We start from the raw sequence: 21,127 nt of genomic DNA, 5'->3' as shown, positions 1-21,127 counted from the left end.
AGACAACGAAGAGGCTTGTGCAGTGGTCGATGTTATAGAAGTTGGTATTTCGGTCAATAGGTCAGAGAGTGATTGTGATGAAATCTCAGGAGTCGACATCTGAACAGTATCCGATGTCGAACTCATAATGCCTGTGCTTGATACTGCTGTATATGCCGTAGAACCAGATTGTGATAAACTTGATATAGCTGAGATGTCCTCTGAGCTAGTCTCTGATGACAATAAAGAAGCGCTTACTGATGTTGTAGAGAATTCAGACACTGTTGAGTAAACACTCGGTAGTGTCGAAGTAAGTGTGGACGATGTCAGTGATTCCGGTATTGAAGTCGTTGGAGTGAATACACTGGTGATGGAAATGACTGACGTTGCAATAGACTGAGTTGTAGAATCTTCCAAACTGGTCAGTGTGGAAAGTATAGATGAAACTATTTTTGCAGACGATTCTACCGTATAACTTTGTGTTTCGCTTGGAACAATTTCAGTCGGTGTTGTGGCAAATGACGTGGCGCTCATTGTTGAAGACAGTAGCGTTGTTGATACTTGCGCAATCGACGTTGATAAACTCTGCTGCGTTGAAAGATCTGAGCTTATATCTGAAAGTGTTTCTGTGATAAACGATGAAGACTGGCTTTGAATCGCACTTGAAAGCATTGAAGTCAGCACTGAGTCCGACTCGGTATTGAATAGCTGTGTGCTCACCGTTGTGCTTGAAGACTCTGAAGGTGTTAGAGATTCGGTCGATACAACAGTGTACACTTCTGGAGATGTAATTGATGCAGGTACTGTAGACAACGAAGAGGCTTGTGCAGTGGTCGATGTTATAGAAGTTGGTATTTCGGTCAATAGGTCAGAGAGTGATTGTGATGAAATCTCAGGAGTCGACAACTGAACAGTATCCGATGTCAAACTCATAACGTCTGTGCTTGATACAGCTGTATATGCCGTAGAACTCGATTGTGATAAACTTGATATAGCTGAGATGTCCACTGAGCTAGTCTCTGATGACAATAAAGAAGCGCTTACCGATATTGTAGAGAATTCAGACATTGTTGAGTAAACACTCGGTAGTGTCGACGTAAGTGTGGACGATGTCAGTGATTCCGGTATTGAAGTCGGAGTGAATAGACTGATGATGGAAATGGCTGACGTTGCAATAGACTGAGTTGTAGAATCTTTCGAACTGGTCAGTGTGGAAAGTAGAGATGAAACTATTTGTGCAGACGATTCCACCATAAAACTTTGTGTTTCGCTTGGAACAATTTCAGTCTGTGTTGTGGCAAATGACGTGGCGCTCATTGTTGAAGACAGTAGCGTTGTTGATACTTGCGCAATCGACGTTGATAAACTCAGCTGCGTTGAAAGATCTGAGCTTACATCTGAAAGTGTTTCTGTGATAAACGATGAAGATTGGCTTTGAATCGCACTTGAAAGCATTGAAGTCAGCACTGAGTCCGACGCGGTATTGAATAGCGTTGTGCTCACCGTTGTGCTTGAAGACTCTGAAGGTGTTAGGGATTCGGTCGATACAACAGTGTAAACTTCTGAAGATGTTTTTGATGCAGGTACTGTAGACAACGAAGAGGCTTGTGCAGTGGTCGATGTTATAGAAGTTGGTATTTCGGTCAATAGGTCAGAGAGTGATTGTGATGAAATCTCAGGAGTCGACATCTGAACAATATCCGATGTCAAACTCATAGCGTCTGTGCTTGATACAGCTGTATATGCCGTAGAACTCGATTGTGATAAACTTGATATAGCTGAGATATCCACTGAGCTAGTCTCTGATGACAATAAAGAAGCGCTTACCAATGTTGTAGAGAATTCAGACACTGTTGAGTAAACAGTCGGTAGTGTCGAAGTAAGTGTGGACGATGTCAGTGATTCCGGTATTGAAGTCGTTGGAGTGAATAGACTGGTGATGGAAATGGCTGACGTTGCAATAGACTGAGTTGTAGATTCTTCCAAACTGGTCAGTGTGGAAAGTAGAGATGAAACTATTTGTGCAGACGATTCCACCATAAAACTTTGTGTTTCGCTTGGAACAATTTCACTTTGTGTTGTGGCAAATGACGTGGCGCTCATTGTTGAAGACAGTAGCGTTGTTGATACTTGCGCAATCGACGTTGATAAACTGTGTTGCGTTGAAAGATCTAAGCTTACATCTGAAAGTGTTTCTGTGATAAACGATGAAGATTGGCTTTGAATCGCACTTGAAAGCATTGAAGTTAGCACTGAGTCCGACGCGGCATTGAATAGCAGTGTGCTCACCGTTGTGCTTGAAGACTCTGAAGGTGTTAGAGATTCGGTCGATACAACAGTGTAAACTTCTGAAGATGTTATTGATGCAGGCACTGTAGACAACGAAGAGGCTTGTTTAGTGGTCAATGTTATAGAAGTTGGTATTTCGGTCAATAGGTCAGAGAGTGATTGTGATGCAATCTCAGGAGTCGACATCTGAACAGTATCCCATGTCAAACTCATAACGTCGGTGCTTGATACAGCTGTATATGCCGTAGAACTCGATTGTGATAAACTTGATATAGCTGAGATGTCCACTGAGCTAGTCTCTGATGACAATAAAGAAGCGCTTACCGATGTTGTAGAGAATTCAGACACTGTTGAGTAAACACTCGGTAGTGTCGAAGTTAGTGTGGACGATGTCAGTGATTCCGGTATTGAAGTCGTTGGAGTGAATAAACTGGTGATGGAAATGGATGACGTTGCAATAGACTGAGTTGAAGAATCTTCCGAACTGATCAGTGTGGAAAGAAGAGATGAAACTATTTGTGCAGACGATTCCACCATAAAACTTTGTGTTTCGCTTGGAACAATTTCACTTTGTGTTGTGGCAAATGACGTGGCGCTCATTGTTGAAGACAGTAGCGTTGTTGATACTTGCGCAATCGACGTTGATAAACTGTGTTGCGTTGAAAGATCTGAGCTTACATCTGAAAGTGTTTCTGTGATAAACGATGAAGATTGGCTTTGAATCACAATTGAAAGCATTGAAGTTAGCACTGAGTCCGACGCGGTATTGAATAGCCGTGTGCTCACCCTTGTGCTTGAAGACTCTGAAGGTGTTAGAGATTCGGTCGATACAACAGTGTAAACTTCTGAAGATGTTATTGATGCAGGCACTGTAGACAACGAAGACGCTTGTTTAGTGGTCGATGTTATAGAAGTTGGTATTTCGGTCAATAGGTCAGAGAGTGATTGTGATGAAATCTCAGGAGTCGACATCTGAACAGTATCCGATGTCAAACTCATAACGTCTGTGCTTGATACAGCTGTATATGCCGTAGAACTCGATTGTGATAAACTTGATATAGCTGAGATGTCCACTGAGCTAGTCTCTGATGACATTAAAGAAGCGCTTACCGATGTTGTAGAGAATTCAGACACTGTTGAGTAAACACTCGGTAGTGTCGAAGTAAGTGTGGACGATGTCAGTGATTCCGGTATTGAAGTCGTTGGAGTGAATAGACTGGTGATGGGAATGGCTGACGTTGCAATAGACTGAGTTGAAGAATCTTCCGAACTGGTCAGTGTGGAAAGTAGAGATGAAACTATTTGTGCAGACGATTCCATCGTAAAGCTTTGTGTTTCGCTTGGAACAATTTCAGTCTGTGTTTTGGCAAATGACGTGGCGCTCATTGTTGAAGACAGTAGCATTGTTGATACTTGCGCAATCGACGTTGATAAACTCTGCTGCGTTGATAGATCTGAGCTTACATCTGAAAGTGTTTCTGTGATAAACGATGAAGATTGGCTTTGAACCGCACTTGAAAGCATTGAAGTCAGCACTGAGTCCGACGCGGTTTTGAATAGCGTTGTGCTCACCTTTGTGTTTGATGACTCTGAAGGTGATAGAGATTCGGTCGATACAACAGTGTAAATTTCTGAAGATGTTATTGATGCAGGTACTGTAGACAACGAAGAGGCTTGTGCGGTGGTCGATGTTATAGAATTTGGTATTTCGGTCAATAGGTCAGAGAGTGATTGTGATGAAATCTCAGGAGTCGACATCTGAACAGTATCCGATGTCAAACTCATAACGCCTGTGCTTGATACAGCTGTATATGCCGTAGAACTCGATTGTGATAAACTTGATATAGCTGAGTTGTCCACTGAGCTAGTCTCTGATGACAATAAAGAAGCGCTTACCGATGTTATAGAGAATTGAGACACTGTTGAGTAAACACTCGGTAGTGTCGAAGTAAGTGTGAACGATGTCATTGATTCCGGTATTGAAGTCGTTGGAGTGAATAGACTGGTGATGGAAATGGCTGACGTTGCAAAAGTCTGAGTTGTAGAATCTTCCAAACTGGTCAGTGTGGAAAGTAGAGATGAAAAAATTTGTGCAGACGATTCCACCGTAAAACTTTGTGTTTCGCTTGAAATAATTTCATTTTGTGTTGTGGCAAATGAAATGGCGCTCATTGTTGAAGACAGTAGCGTTGTTGATACTTGCGCAATTGACGTTGATAAACTCTGTTGCGTTGAAAGATCTGAGCTTACATCTAAAAGTGTTTCTGTGATAAACGATGACGACTGGCTTTGAATCGCACTTGAAAGCATTGAAGTTAGCACTGAGTCCGACGCGGTATTGAATAGCGTTGTGCTCACCGTTGTGCTTGAAGACTCTGAAGGTGTTAGAGATTCGGTCGATACAACAGTGTAAACTTCTGAAGATGTTATTAATGCAGGCACTGTAGACAACGAAGAGGCTTGTTTAGTGGTCGATGTTATAGAAGTTGGTATTTCGGTCAATAGGTCAGAGAGTGATTGTGATGAAATCTCAGGAGTCGACATCTGAACAGTATCCGATGTCAAACTCATAACGTTTGTGCTTGATACAGCTGTATATGCCGTAGAACTCGATTGTGATAAACTCGATATAGCTGAGATGTCCACTGAGCTAGTCTCTGATGACAATAAAGAAGCGCTTACCGATGTTGTAGACAATTCAGACACTGTTGAGTAAACACTCGGTAGTGTCGAAGTAAGTGTGGACGATGTCAGTGATTCCGGTATTGAAGTCGTTGGAGTGAATAGACTGGTGATGGAAATGGCTGACGTTGCAATAGACTGAGTTGTAGAATCTTCCGAACTGGTCAGTGAGGAAAGTAGAGATGAAACTATTTGTGCAGACGATTCCACCGTAAAACTTTGTGTTTCGCTTGGAACAATTTCAGTCTGTGATGTGGCAAATGACGTGGCGCTCATTGTTGAAGACAGTAGCGTTGTTGATACTTGCGCAATCGACGTTGATAAACTCTGCTGCGTTGAAAGATCTGAGCTTAGATCTGAAAGTGTTTCTGTGATAAACGATGAAGATTGGCTTTGAATCGCACTTGAAAGCATTGAAGTCAGCACTGAGTCCGACGCGGTATTGAATAGCGTTGTGCTCACCGTTGTGCTTGAAGACTCTGAAGGTGTTAGAGATTCGGTCGATACAACAGTGTAAACTTCTGAAGATGTTATTGATGCAGGTACTGTAGACAACGAAGAGGCCTGTACAGTGGTCGATGTTATAGAAGTTGGTTTTTCGGTCAATAGGTCAGAGAGTGATTGTGATGAAATCTCAGGAGTCAACATCTGAACAGTATCCGATGTCAAACTCATAACGTCTGTGCTATATACAGCTGTATATACCGTAGAACTCGGTTGTGATAAACTTGATATAGCTGCGATGTCCACTGAGCTAGTCTCTGATGACAATAAAGAAGCGCTTACCGATGTTGTATAGAATTGAGACACTGTTGAGTAAACACTCGTCAGTGTCGAAGTAAGTGTGGACGATGTCAGTGATTCCGGTATTGAAGTCGTTGGAGTGAATAGACTGGTGATGTAAATGGCTGACGTTGCAATAGACTGAGTTGTAGAATCTTCCGAACTGGTCAGTGTGGAAACTAGAGATGAAACTATTTGTGCAGACGATTCCACCGTTAAACTTTGTGTTTCGCTTGGAACAATTTCAGTCTGCGTTGTGGCAAATGACGTGGCGCTCATTGTTGAAGACAGTAGCGTTGTTGAAACTTGCGCAATCGACGTTGATAAACTCTGCTGCGTTGAAAGATCTGAGTTTACATCTGAAAGTGTTTCTGTGATAAACGATGAAGATTGGCTTTGAATCGCACTTGAAAGCATTGAAGTCAGCACTGAGTCCGACGCGGTATTGAATAGCGTTGTGCTCACCGTTGTGATTGAAGACTCTGAAGGTGTTAGAGATTCGGTCGATACAAAAGTGTAAACTTCTGAAGATGTTATTGATGCAGGTACTGTAGACAACGAAGAGGATTGTGCAATGGTCGATGTTATAGAAGTTGGTATTTCGGTCAATAGGTCAGAGAGTGATTGTGATGAAATCTCAGGAGTCGACATCTAAACAGTATCCGATGTCAAACTCATAACGTCTATGCTTGATACAGCTGTATATGCCGTAGAACTCGATTGTGATAAACTTGATATAGCTGAGATGTCCACTGAGCTAGTCTCTGATGACATTAAAGAAGCGCTTACCGATGTTGTAGAGAATTCAGACACTGTTGAGTAAACACTCGGTAGTGTCGAAGTAAGTGTGGACGATGTCAGTGATTCCGGTATTGAAGTCGTTGGAGTGAATAGACTGGTGATGGAAATGGCTGACGTTGCAATAGACTGAGTTGTAGAATCTTCCGAACTGGTCAGTGTGGAAAGTAGAGATGAAACTATTTGTGCAGACGATTCTACCGTAAAACTTTGTGTTTCGCTTGGAACAATTTCAGTCTGTGTTGTGGCAAATGACGTGGCGCTCATTGTTGAAGACAGTAGCGTTGTTGATACTTGCGCAATCGACGTTGATAAACTCTGCTGCGTTGAAAGATCTGAGCTTACATCTGAAAGTGTTTCTGTGATAAACGATGAAGATTGGCTTTGAATCGCACTTGAAAGCATTAAAGTCAGCACTGAGTCCGACGCGGTATTGAATAGCGTTGTGCTCACCGTTGTGATTGAAGACTCTGAAGGTGTTAGAGATTCGGTCGATACAACAGTGTAAACTTCTGAAGATGTTATTGAATGCAGGTACTGTAGACAACGAAGAGAAATGTGCAATGGTCGATGTTATAGAAGTCGGTATTTCTGTCAATAGGTCAGAGAGTGATTGTGATGAAATCTCAGGAGTCGACATCTGAACAGTATCCGATGTCAAACTCATAACGTCTGTGCTTGATACAGCTGTATATGCCGTAGAACTCGATTGTGATGAACTTGATATAGCTGAGATGTCCACTGAGCTAGTCTCTGATGACATTAAAGAAGCGCTTACCGATGTTGTAGAGAATTCAGACACTGTTGAGTAAACACTCGGCAGTGTCGAAGTAAGTGTGGACGATGTCAGTGATTCCGGTATTGAAGTCGTTGGAGTGAACAGACTGGTGATAGAAAAGGCTGACGTTACAATAGACTGAGTTGTAGAATCTTCCGAAATGGTCAGTGTGGAAAGTAATGGTGAAACTATTTGTGCAGACGATTCCACCGTTAAACTTTGTGTTTCGCTTGGAACAATTTCAGTCTGTGTTGTGGCAAATGACGTGGCGCTCATTGTTGAAGACAGTAGCGTTGTTGATACTTGCGCAATCGACGTTGATAAACTCTGCTGCGTTGAAAGATCTGAGCTTACATCTGAAAGTGTTTCTGTGATAAACGATGGAGATTGGCTTCGAATTGCACTTGAAAGCATTGAAGTCAGCACTGAGTCCGACGCGGGATTGAATGGCGTTGTGCTCACCGTTGTTCTTGAAGACTCTGAAGGTGTTAGAGATTCGGTCGATACAACGGTGTAAACTTCTGAAGATGTTATTGATGCAGGTACTGTAGACAACGAAGAGGCTTGTGCAGTGGTCGATGTTATAGAAGTTGGTATTTCAGTCAATAGGTCAGAGAGTGATTGTGATGAAATCTCAGGAGTCGACATCTGAACAGTATCCGATGTCAAACTCATAACGTCTGTGCTTGATACAGCTGTATATGCCGTAGAACTCGATTGTGATAAACTTGATATAGCTGAGATGTCCAGTGAGCTAGTCTCTGATGACAATAAAGAAGCGCTTACCGATGTTGTAGAGAATTCAGACACTGTTGAGTAAACACTCGGTAGTGTCGAAGTAAGTGTGGACGATTCCAGTGATTCCGGTATTGAAGTCGTTCGAGTGAATAATCTGGTGATGGAAATGGCTGACGTTGCAATAGACTGAGTTGTAAATTCTTCCGAACTGGTCAGTGTGGAAAGTAGAGATGAAACTATTTGTGCAGACGATTCCACCGTAAAACTTTGTGTTTCGCTTGGAACAATTTCAGTCTGTGTTGTGGCAAATGACGTGGCGCTCATTGTTGAAGACAGTAGCGTTGTTGATACTTGCGCAATCGACGTTGATAAACTCTGCTGCGTTGAAAGATCTGAGCTTACATCTAAAAGTGTTTCTGTGATAAACGATGAAGATTGGCTTTGAATCGCACTTGAAAGCATTGAAGTCAGCACTGAGTCCGACGCGGTATTGAATAGCGTTGTGCTCACCGTTGTGCTTGAAGACTCTGAAGGTGTTAGAGATTCGGTCGATACAACAGTGTAAACTTCTGAAGATGTTATTGATGCAGGTACTGTAGACAACGACGAGGCTTGTGCAGTGGTCGATGTTATAGAAGTTGGTATTTCGGTCAATAGGTCAGAGAGTGATTGTGATGAAATCTCAGGAGTCGACATCTGAACAGTATCCGATGTCAAACTCATAACTTCTTTGCTGGATACAGCTGTATATGCCGTAGAACTCGATTGTGATAAACTTGATATAGCTGAGATGTCCAATGAGCTAGTCTCTGATGGTAATAAAGAAGCGCTTACCGATGTTGTAGAGAATTCAGACACTGTTGAGTAAACACTCGGTAGTGTCGAAGTAAGTGTGGACAATGTCAGTGATTCCGGTATTGAAGTCGTTGGAGTGAATAGACTGGTGATGGAAATGACTGACGTTGCAATAGACTGAGTTGTTGAATCTTCCGAACTGGTCAGTGTGGAAAGTAAGGATGAAACTATTTGTGCAGACGATTCCACCGTAAAACTTTGTGTTTCGCTTGGAACAATTTCAGTCTGTGTTGTGGCAAATGGCGTGGCGCTCATTGTTGAAGACAGTAGCATTGTTGATGCTTGCGCAATCGACGTTGATAAACTCTGCTGCGTTGAAAGATCTAAGCTTACATCTGAAAGTGTTTCTGTGATAAACAATAGAGATTGGCTTTGAATCGCACTTGAAAGCATTGAAGTCAGCACTGAGTCCGACGCGGTATTGAATAGCGTTGTGCTCACCGTTGTGCTTGAAGACTCTGAAGGTGTTAGAGATTCGGTCGATACAACAGTGTAAACTTCTGAAGATGTTATTGATGCAGGTACTGTATACAACGAAGAGGCTTGTGCAGTGGTCGATGTTATAGAAGTTGGTATTTTGGTCAATAGGTCAGAGAGTGATTGTGATGAAATCTCAGGAGTCGACATCTGAACAGTATCCGATGTGAAACTCATAACGTCTGTGCTTGATACAGCTGTATTTGCCGTAGAACTCGATTGTGATAAACTTGATATAGCTGAGATGTCCACTGAGCTAGTCTCTGATGACGATAAAGAAGCGCTTTTCGATGTTGTAGAGAATTCAGACACTGTTGAGTAAACACTCGGTAGTGTCGATGTAAGTGTGGACGATGTCAGTGATTCCGGTATTGAAGTCGTTGGAGTAAATAAACTGGTGATGGAAATGGCTGACGTTGCAATAGACTGAGTTGTAGAATCTTCCGAACTGGTCAGTGTGGAAAGTAGAGATGAAACTATTTGTGCAGACGATTCCACCGTAAAACTTTGTGTTTCGCTTGGAACAATTTCAGTCTGTGTTGTGGCAAATGACGTGGCGCTCATTGTTGAAGACAGTAGCGTTGTTGATACTTGCGCAATCGACGTTGATAAACTCTGCTGCGTTGACAGATCTGAGCTTACATCTGATAGTGTTTCTGTGATAAACGATGAAGATTGGCTTTGAATCGCACTTGAAAGCATTGAAGTCAGCACTGAGTCCGACGCGGTATTAAATAGCGTTGTGCTCACCGTTGTGCTTGAAGACTCTGAAGGTGTTAGAGATTCGGTCGATACAGCAGTGTAAACTTCTGAAGATGTTATTGATGCAGGTACTGTAGACAACGAAGAGGCTTGTGAAGTGGTCGATGTTATAGAAGTTGGTATTTCGGTCAATAGGTCAGAGAGTGATTGTGATGAAATCTCATGGGTCGACATCTGAACAGTATCCGATGTCAAACTCATAACGTCTGTGCTTGATACAGCTGTATATGCCGTAGAACTCGATTGTGATGAACTTGATATAGCTGAGATGTCCACTGAGCTAGTCTCTGATGACATTAAAGAAGCGCTTACCGATGTTGTAGAGAATTCAGACACTGTTGAGTAAACACTCGGTAGTGTCGAAGTAAGTGTGGACGATGTCAGTGATTCCGGTATTGAGGTCGTTGGAGTGAACAGACTGGTGATAGAAATGGCTGACGTTACAATAGACTGAGTTGTAGAATCTTCCGAACTGGTCAGTGTGGAAAGTAATGATGAAACTATTTGTGCAGACGATTCCACCGTTAAACTTTGTGTTTCGCTTGGAACAATTTCAGTCTGTGTTGTGGCAAATGACGTGGCGCTCATTGTTGAAGACAGTAGCGTTGTTGATACTTGCGCAATCGACGTTGATAAACTCTGCTGCGTTGAAAGATCTGAGCTTACATCTAAAAGTGTTTCTGTGATAAACGATGAAGATTGGCTTCGAATCGCACTTGAAAGCATTAAAGTCAGCACTAAGTCCGACGCAGTATTGAATAGCGTTGTGCTAACCGTTGTTCTTGAAGACTCTGAAGGTGTTAGAGATTCGGTCGATACAACAGTGTAAACTTCTGAAGATGTTATTGATGCAGGCACTGTAGACAACGAAGAGGCTTGTGCAGTGGTCGATGTTAAAGAAGTTGGTATTTCGGTAAATAGGTCAGAGAGTGATTGTGATGAAATCTCAGGAGTCGACATCTGAACAGTATCCGATGTCAAACTCATAACGTCTGTGCTTGATACAGCTGTATATGCCGTAGAACTCGATTGTGATAAACTTGATATAGCTGAGATGTCCACTGAGCTAGTCTCTGATGACAATAAAGAAGCGCTTACCGATGTTGTAGAGAATTCAGACACTGTTGAGTTAACACTCAGTAGTGTCGAAGTAAGTGTGGACGATGTCAGTGATTCCGGTATTGAAGTCGTTGGATTGAATAGACTGGTGATGGAAATGGCTGACGTTGCAATAGACTGAGTTGTAGAATCTTCTGAACTGGTCAGTGTGGAAAGTAGAGATGAAACTATTTGTGCAGACGATTCCACCGTAAAACTTTGTGTTTCGCTTGGAACAAGTTCAGTTTGTGTTGTGGCAAATGACGTGGCTCTCATTGTTGAAGACAGTAGCGTTGTTGATACTTGCGCAATCGACGTTGATAAACTCTGCTGCGTTGAAAGATCTGAGCTTACATCTGAAAGTGTTTCTGTGATAAACGATGAAGATTGGCTTTGAATCGCACTTGAAAGCATTGAAGTCAGCACTGTGTCCGACGCGGTATTGAATAGCGTTGTGCTCACCGTTGTGCTTGAAGACTCTGCAGGTGTTAGAGATTCGGTCGATACAACAGTGTAAACTTCTGAAGATGTTATTGATGCAGGTACTGTAGACAACGAAGAGGCTTGTGCAGTGGTCGATGTTATAGAAGTTGGTATTTCGGTCAATAGGTCAGAGAGTGATTGTGAGGAAATCTCAGGAGTCGACATCTGAACAGTATCCGATGTCAAACTCATAACGTCTGTGCTTGATACAGCTGTATATGCCGTAGAACTCGATTGCGATAAACTTGATATAGATGAGATGTCCACTGAACTAGTCTCTGATGACAATAACGAAGCGCTCACTGATGTTGTAGAGAATTCAGACACTGTTGAGTAAACACTCGGTAGTGTCGAAGTAAGTGTGGACGATGTCAGTGATTCCAGTATTGAAGTTGTTGGAGTGAACAGACTGGTGATGGAAATGGCTGACGCTGCACTAGACTGAGTTGTAGAATCTTCCGAACTGGTCAGTGTGAAAGGTAGAGATGAAACTATTTGTGCAGACGATTCCACCGTAGTAAAACTTTGTGTTTCGCTTGGAACAATTTCAGTCTGTGTTGTGGCAAATGACGTGGCGTCCATTGTTGAAGACAGTAGCGTTGTTGATACTTGCGCAATCGACGTTGATAAACTCTGCTGCGTTGAAAGATCTGAGCTTACATCTGAAATTGTTTCTGTGATAAACGATGAAGATTGGCTTTGTATCGCACTTGAAAGCATTGAAGTCAGCACTGAGTCCGACGCGGTATTGAATAGCGTTGTGCCCACCGTTGTGCTTGAAGACTCTGAAGGTGTTTGATATTCGGTCGATACAACAGTGTAAACTTCTGAAGATGTTATTGATGCAGTTACTGTAGACAACGAAGAGGCTTGTGCAGTGGTCGATGTGTTAGAAGTTGGTATTTCGGTCAATAGGTCAGAGAGTGATTGTGATGAAATCTCAGGAGTCGACATCTGAACAGTATCCGATGTCAAACTCATAACGTCTGTGCTTGATACAGCTGTATATGCCGTAGAACTCGATTGTGATAAACTTGATATAGCTGAGATGTCCACTGAGCTAGTCTCTGATGACAATAAAGAAGCGCTTACCGGTGTTGTAGAGAATTCAGACACTGTTGAGTAAACACTCGGTAGTGTCGAAGTAAGTGTGGACGATGTCAGTGATTCCGGTATTGAAGTCGTTGGAGTGAATAGACTGGTGATGGAAATGGCTGACGTTGCAATAGACTGAGTTGTAGAATCTTCCGAAATGGTCGGTGTGGAAAGTAGAGATGAAACTATTTGTGCAGACGATTCCACCGTAAAACTTTGTGTTTCGCTTGGAACAATTTCAGTCTGTGTTGTGGCAAATGACATGGCGCTCATTGTTGAAGACAGTAGCGTTTTTGATACTTGCGCAATCGACGTTGATAAACTCTGCTGCGTTGAAAGATCTGAGCTTACATCTGAAAGTGTTTCTGTGATAAACGATGAAGATTGGCTTTGAATCGCACTTGAAAGCATTGAAGTCAGCACTGAGTCCGACGCGGTCTTGAATAGCGTTGTGCTCACCGTTGTGCTTGAAGACTCTGAAGGTGTAAGAGATTCGGTCGATACAACAGTGTAAACTTCTGAAGATGTTATTGATGCAAGTACTGTAGACAACGAAGAGGCTTGTGCAGTGGTCGATGTTATAGAAGTTGGTATTTCGGTCAATAGGTCAGAGAGTGATTGTGATGAAATCTCAGGAGTCGACATCTGAACAGTATCCGATGTGAAACTCATAACGTCTGTGCTTGATACAGCTGTATTTGCCGTAGAACTCGATTGTGATAAACTTGATATAGCTGAGATGTCCACTGAGCTAGTCTCTGATGACGATAAAGAAGCGCTTTTCGATGTTGTAGAGAATTCAGACACTGTTGAGTAAACACTCGGTAGTGTCGATGTAAGTGTGGACGATGTCAGTGATTCCGGTATTGAAGTCGTTGGAGTAAATAAACTGGTGATGGAAATGGCTGACGTTGCAATAGACTGAGTTGTAGAATCTTCCGAACTGGTCAGTGTGGAAAGTAGAGATGAAACTATTTGTGCAGACGATTCCACCGTAAAACTTTGTGTTTCGCTTGGAACAATTTCAGTCTGTGTTGTGGCAAATGACGTGGCGCTCATTGTTGAAGACAGTAGCGTTGTTGATACTTGCGCAATCGACGTTGATAAACTCTGCTGCGTTGACAGATCTGAGCTTACATCTGATAGTGTTTCTGTGATAAACGATGAAGATTGGCTTTGAATCGCACTTGAAAGCATTGAAGTCAGCACTGAGTCCGACGCGGTATTAAATAGCGTTGTGCTCACCGTTGTGCTTGAAGACTCTGAAGGTGTTAGAGATTCGGTCGATACAACAGTGTAAACTTCTGAAGATGTTATTGTTGCAGGTACTGTAGACAACGAAAAGGCTTGTGAAGTGGTCGATGTTATAGAAGTTGGTATTTCGGTCAATAGGTCAGAGAGTGATTGTGATGAAATCTCATGGGTCGACATCTGAACAGTATCCGATGTCAAACTCATAACGTCTGTGCTTGATACAGCTGTATATGCCGTAGAACTCGATTGTGATGAACTTGATATAGCTGAGATGTCCACTGAGCTAGTCTCTGATGACATTAAAGAAGCGCTTACCGATGTTGTAGAGAATTCAGACACTGTTGAGTAAACACTCGGTAGTGTCGAAGTAAGTGTGGACGATGTCAGTGATTCCGGTATTGAAGTCGTTGGAGTGAACAGACTGGTGATAGAAATGGCTGACGTTACAATAGACTGAGTTGTAGAATCTTCCGAACTGGTCAGTGTGGAAAGTAGAGATGAAACTATTTGTGCAGACGATTCCACCGTTAAACTTTGTGTTTCGCTTGGAACAATTTCAGTCTGTGTTGTGGCAAATGACGTGGCGCTCATTGTTGAAGACAGTAGCGTTGTTGATACTTGCGCAATCGACGTTGATAAACTCTGCTGCGTTGAAAGATCTGAGCTTACATCTAAAAGTGTTTCTGTGATAAACGATGAAGATTGGCTTCGAATCGCACTTGAAAGCATTAAAGTCAGCACTGAGTCCGACGCGGTATTGAATAGCGTTGTGCTAACCGTTGTTCTTGAAGACTCTGAAGGTGTTAGAGATTCGGTCGATACAACAGTGTAAACTTCTGAAGATGTTATTGATGCAGGCACTGTAGACAACGAAGAGGCTTGTGCAGTGGTCGATGTTAAAGAAGTTGGTATTTCGGTAAATAGGTCAGAGAGTGATTGTGATGAAATCTCAGGAGTCGACATCTGAACAGTATCCGATGTCAAACTCATAACGTCTGTGCTTGATACAGCTGTATATGCCGTAGAACTCGATTGTGATAAACTTGATATAGCTGAGATGTCCACTGAGCTAGTCTCTGATGACAATAAAGAAGCGCTTACCGATGTTGTAGAGAATTCAGACACTGTTGAGTTAACACTCAGTAGTGTCGAAGTAAGTGTGGACGATGTCAGTGATTCCGGTATTGAAGTCGTTGGATTGAATAGACTGGTGATGGAAATGGCTGACGTTGCAATAGACTGAGTTGTAGAATCTTCTGAACTGGTCAGTGTGGAAAGTAGAGATGAAACTATTTGTGCAGACGATTCCACCGTAAAACTTTGTGTTTCGCTTGGAACAAGTTCAGTTTGTGTTGTGGCAAATGACGTGGCTCTCATTGTTGAAGACAGTAGCGTTGTTGATACTTGCGCAATCGACGTTGATAAACTCTGCTGCGTTGAAAGATCTGAGCTTACATCTGAAAGTGTTTCTGTGATAAACGATGAAGATTGGCTTTGAATCGCACTTGAAAGCATTGAAGTCAGCACTGTGTCCGACGCGGTATTGAATAGCGTTGTGCTCACCGTTGTGCTTGAAGACTCTGCAGGTGTTAGAGATTCGGTCGATACAACAGTGTAAACTTCTGAAGATGTTATTGATGCAGGTACTGTAGACAACGAAGAGGCTTGTGCAGTGGTCGATGTTATAGAAGTTGGTATTTCGGTCAATAGGTCAGAGAGTGATTGTGAGGAAATCTCAGGAGTCGACATCTGAACAGTATCCGATGTCAAACTCATAACGTCTGTGCTTGATACAGCTGTATATGCCGTAGAACTCGATTGCGATAAACTTGATATAGATGAGATGTCCACTGAAGCTAGTCTCTGATGACAATAACGAAGCGCTCACTGATGTTGTAGAGAATTCAGACACTGTTGAGTAAACACTCGGTAGTGTCGAAGTAAGTGTGGACGATGTCAGTGATTCCAGTATTGAAGTTGTTGGAGTGAACAGACTGGTGATGGAAATGGCTGACGCTGCACTAGACTGAGTTGTAGAATCTTCCGAACTGGTCAGTGTGAAAGGTAGAGATGAAACTATTTGTGCAGACGATTCCACCGTAGTAAAACTTTGTGTTTCGCTTGGAACAATTTCAGTCTGTGTTGTGGCAAATGACGTGGCGTCCATTGTTGAAGACAGTAGCGTTGTTGATACTTGCGCAATCGACGTTGATAAACTCTGCTGCGTTGAAAGATCTGAGCTTACATCTGAAATTGTTTCTGTGATAAACGATGAAGATTGGCTTTGTATCGCACTTGAAAGCATTGAAGTCAGCACTGAGTCCGACGCGGTATTGAATAGCGTTGTGCCCACCGTTGTGCTTGAAGACTCTGAAGGTGTTTGATATTCGGTCGATACAACAGTGTAAACTTCTGAAGATGTTATTGATGCAGTTACTGTAGACAACGAAGAGGCTTGTGCAGTGGTCGATGTGTTAGAAGTTGGTATTTCGGTCAATAGGTCAGAGAGTGATTGTGAGGAAATCTCAGGAGTCGACATCTGAACAGTATCCGATGTCAAACTCATAACGTCTGTGCTTGATACAGCTGTATATGCCGTAGAACTCGATTGTGATAAACTTGATATAGCTGAGATGTCCACTGAGCTAGTCTCTGATGACAATAAAGAAGCGCTTACCGGTGTTGTAGAGAATTCAGACACTGTTGAGTAAACACTCGGTAGTGTCGAAGTAAGTGTGGACGATGTCAGTGATTCCGGTATTGAAGTCGTTGGAGTGAATAGACTGGTGATGGAAATGGCTGACGTTGCAATAGACTGAGTTGTAGAATCTTCCGAAATGGTCGGTGTGGAAAGTAGAGATGAAACTATTTGTGCAGACGATTCCACCGTAAAACTTTGTGTTTCGCTTGGAACAATTTCAGTCTGTGTTGTGGCAAATGACGTGGCGCTCATTGTTGAAGACAGTAGCGTTGTTGATACTTGCGCAATCGACGTTGATAAACTCTGCTGCGTTGAAAGATCTGAGCTTACATCTGAAAGTGTTTCTGTGATAAACGATGAAGATTGGCTTTGAATCGCACTTGAAAGCATTGAAGTCAGCACTGAGTCCGACGCGGTATTGAATAGCGTTGTGCTCACCGTTGTGCTTGAAGACTCTGAAGGTGTTAGAGATTCGGTCGATACAACAGTGTAAACTTCTGAAGATGTTATTGATGCAGGTACTGTAGACAACGAAGAGGCTTGTGCAGTGGTCGATGTTATAGAAGTTGGTATTTCGGTCAATAGGTCAGAGAGTGATTGTGATGAAATCTCAGGAGTCGACATCTGAACAGTATCCGATGTCAAACTCATAACGTCTGTGCTTGATACAGCTGTATATGCCGTAGAACTCGATTGTGATAAACTTGATATAGCTGAGATGTCCACTGAGCTAGTCTCTGATGACAATAAAGAAGCGCTTACCGATGTTGTAGAGAATTCAGACACTGTTGAGTAAACACTCGGTAGTGTCGAAGTAAGTGTGGACGATGTCAGTGATTCCGGTATTGAAGTCGTTGGAGTGAATAGACTGGTGATGGAAATGGCTGACGTTGCAATAGACTGAGTTGTAGAATCTTCCGAACTGGTCAGTGTGGAAAGTAGAGATGAAACTATTTGTGCAGACGATTCCACCGTAAAACTTTGTGTTTCGCTTGGAACAATTTCAGTCTGTGTTGTGGCAAATGACGTGGCGCTCATTGTTGAAGACAGTAGCGTTGTTGATACTTGCGCAATCGACGTTGATAAACTCTGCTGCGTTGAAAGATCTGAGCTTACATCTGAAAGTGTTTCTGTGATAAACGATGAAGATTGGCTTTGAATCGCACTTGAAAGCATTGAAAGTCAGCACTGAGTCCGACGCGGTATTGAATAAGCGTTGTGCTAACCGTTGTGCTTGAAGACTCTGAAGGTGTTAGAGATTCGGTCGATACAACAGTGTAAACTTCTGAAGATGTTATTGATGCAGGTACTGTAGACAACGAAGAGGCTTGTGCAGTGGTCGATGTTATAGAAGTTGGTATTTCGGTAAATAGGTCAGAGAGTGATTGTGATGAAATCTCAGGAGTCGACATCTGAACAGTATCCGATGTCAAACTCATAACGTCTGTGCTTGATACAGCTGTATATGCCGTAGAACTCGATTGTGATAAACTTGATATAGCTGAGATGTCCACTGAGCTAGTCTCTGATGACAATAAAGAAGCGCTTACCGATGTTGTAGAGAATTCAGACACTAGTTGAGTAAACACTCGGTAGTGTCGAAGTAAGTGTGGACGATGTCAGTGATTCCGGTATTGAAGTCGTTGGAGTGAATAGACTGGTGATGGAAATGGCTGACGTTGCAATAGACTGAGTTGTAGAATCTTCTATACTGGTCAGTGTGGAAAGTAGAGATGAAACTATTTGTGCAGACGATTCCACCGTAAAACTTTGTGTTTCGCTTGGAACAATTTCAGTCTGTGTTGTGGCAAATGACGTGGCGCTCATTGTTGAAGACAGTAGCGTTGTTGATACTTGCGCAATCGACGTTGATAAACTCTGCTGCGTTGAAAGATCTGAGCTTACATCTGAAAGTGTTTCTGTGATAAACGATGAAGATTGGCTTTGAATCGCACTTGAAAGCATTGAAGTCAGCACTGTAGTCCGACGCGGTATTGAATAGCGTTGTGCTCACCGTTGTGCTTGAAGACTCTGAAGGTGTTAGAGATTCGGTCGATACAACAGTGTAAACTTCTGAAGATGTTATTGATGCAGGTACTGTAGACAACGAAGAGGCTTGTGCAGTGGTCGATGTTATAGAAGTTGGTATTTCGGTCAATAGGTCAGAGAGTGATTGTGAGGAAATCTCAGGAGTCGACATCTGAACAGTATCCGATGTCAAACTCATAACGTCTGTGCTTGATACAGCTGTATATGCCGTAGAACTCGATTGTGATAAACTTGATATAGCTGAGATGTCCACTGAGCTAGTCTCTGATGACAATAAAGAAGCGCTTACCGATGTTGTAGAGAATTCAGACACTGTTGAGTAAACACTCGGTAGTGTCGAAGTAAGTGTGGACGATGTCAGTGATTCCGGTATTGAAGTCGTTGGAGTGAATAGACTGGTGATGGAAATGGCTGACGTTGCAATAGACTGAGTTGTAGAATCTTCCGAACTGGTCAGTGTGGAAAGTAGAGATGAAACTATTTGTGCAGACGATTCCACCGTAAAACTTTGTGTTTCGCTTGGAACAATTTCAGTCTGTGTTGTGGCAAATGACGTGGCGCTCATTGTTGAAGACAGTAGCGTTGTTGATACTTGCGCAATCGACGTTGATAAACTCTGCTGCGTTGAAAGATCTGAGCTTACATCTGAAAGTGTTTCTGTGATAAACGATGAAGATTGGCTTTGAATCGCACTTGAAAGCATTGAAGTCAGCACTGAGTCCGACGCGGTATTGAATAGCGTTGTGCTCACCGTTGTGCTTGAAGACTCTGAAGGTGTTAGAGATTCGGTCGATACAACAGTGTAAACTTCTGAAGATGTTATTGATGCAGTTACTGTAGACAACGAAGAGGCTTGTGCAGTGGTCGATGTTATAGAAGTTGGTATTTCGGTCAATAGGTCAGAGAGTGATTGTGATGAAATCTCAGGAGTCGACATCTGAACAGTATCCGATGTCAAACTCATAACGTCTGTGCTTGATACAGCTGTATATGCCGTAGAACTCGATTGTGATAAACTTGATATAGCTGAGATGTCCACTGAGCTAGTCTCTGATGACAATAAAGAAGCGCTTATCGATGTTGTAGAGAATTCAGACACTGTTGAGTAAACACTCGGTAGTGTCGAAGTAAGTGTGGACGATGTCAGTGATTCCGGTATTGAAGTCGTTGGAGTGAATAGACTGGTGATGGAAATGGCTGACGTTGCAATAGACTGAGTTGTAGAATCTTCCGAACTGGTCAGTGTGGAAAGTAGAGATGAAACTATTTGTGCAGACGATTCCACCGTAAAACTTTGTGTTTCGCTTGGAACAATTTCAGTCTGTGTTGTGGCAAATGACGTGGCGCTCATTGTTGAAGACAGTAGCGTTGTTGATACTTGCGCAATCGACGTTGATAAACTCTGCTGCGTTGAAAGATCTGAGCTTACATCTGAAAGTGTTTCTGTGATAAACGATGAAGATTGGCTTTGAATCGCACTTGAAAGCATTGAAGTCAGCACTGAGTCCGACGCGGTATTGAATAGCGTTGTGCTCACCGTTGTGCTTGAAGACTCTGAAGGTGTTAGAGATTCGGTCGATACAACAGTGTAAACTTCTGAAGATGTTATTGATGCAGGTACTGTAGACAACGAAGAGGCTTGTGCAGTGGTCGATGTTATAGAAGTTGGTATTTCGGTCAATAGGTCAGAGAGTGATTGTGATGAAATCTCAGGAGTCGACATCTGAACAGTATCCGATGTCAAACTCATAACGTCTGTGCTTGATACAGCTGTATATGCCGTAGAACTCGATTGTGATAAACTTGATATAGCTGAGATGTCCACTGAGCTAGTCTCTGATGACAATAAAGAAGCGCTTACCGATGTTGTAGAGAATTCAGACACTGTTGAGTAACACTCGGTAGTGTCGAAGTAAGTGTGGACGATGTCAGTGATTCCGGTATTGAAGTCGTTGGAGTGAATAGACTGGTGATGGAAATGGCTGACGTTGCAATAGACTGAGTTGTAGAATCTTCCGAACTGGTCAGTGTGGAAAGTAGAGATGAAACTATTTGTGCAGACGATTCCACCGTAAAACTTTGTGTTTCGCTTGGAACAATTTCAGTCTGTGTTGTGGCAAATGACGTGGCGCTCATTGTTGAAGACAGTAGCGTTGTTGATACTTGCGCAATCGACGTTGATAAACTCTGCTGCGTTGAAAGATCTGAGCTTACATCTGAAAGTGTTTCTGTGATAAACGATGAAGATTGGCTTTGAATCGCACTTGAAAGCATTGAAGTCAGCACTGAGTCCGACGCGGTATTGA

The 21,127-nt window shown here is 42.6% G+C and overlaps 1 protein-coding gene across 1 annotated transcript; it reads right to left on the bottom strand.

The window, feature by feature from the left end:
* Positions 1-10,469: 10,469 nt before the first annotated feature.
* LOC127860866 (uncharacterized) lies at positions 10,470-20,163 on the bottom strand (the record flags this gene model as incomplete). The annotated part of the gene is made up of 4 exons (XM_052399166.1): positions 10,470-10,559; positions 11,240-11,377; positions 15,137-15,310; positions 19,933-20,163. Coding segments are annotated over 4 exons (633 nt in total), but the record flags the coding sequence as incomplete, so codon positions are not given.
* Positions 20,164-21,127: the final 964 nt, after the last annotated feature.

This window comes from Dreissena polymorpha, chromosome 15, assembly GCF_020536995.1.
Source record: "Dreissena polymorpha isolate Duluth1 chromosome 15, UMN_Dpol_1.0, whole genome shotgun sequence".
In the NCBI taxonomy this organism is placed as follows: Eukaryota; Metazoa; Mollusca; class Bivalvia; order Myida; family Dreissenidae; genus Dreissena; species Dreissena polymorpha.
The sequence above is the reverse complement of the archived record's forward strand: the minus strand, read 5'-3'. Positions and strand labels throughout refer to the sequence as shown.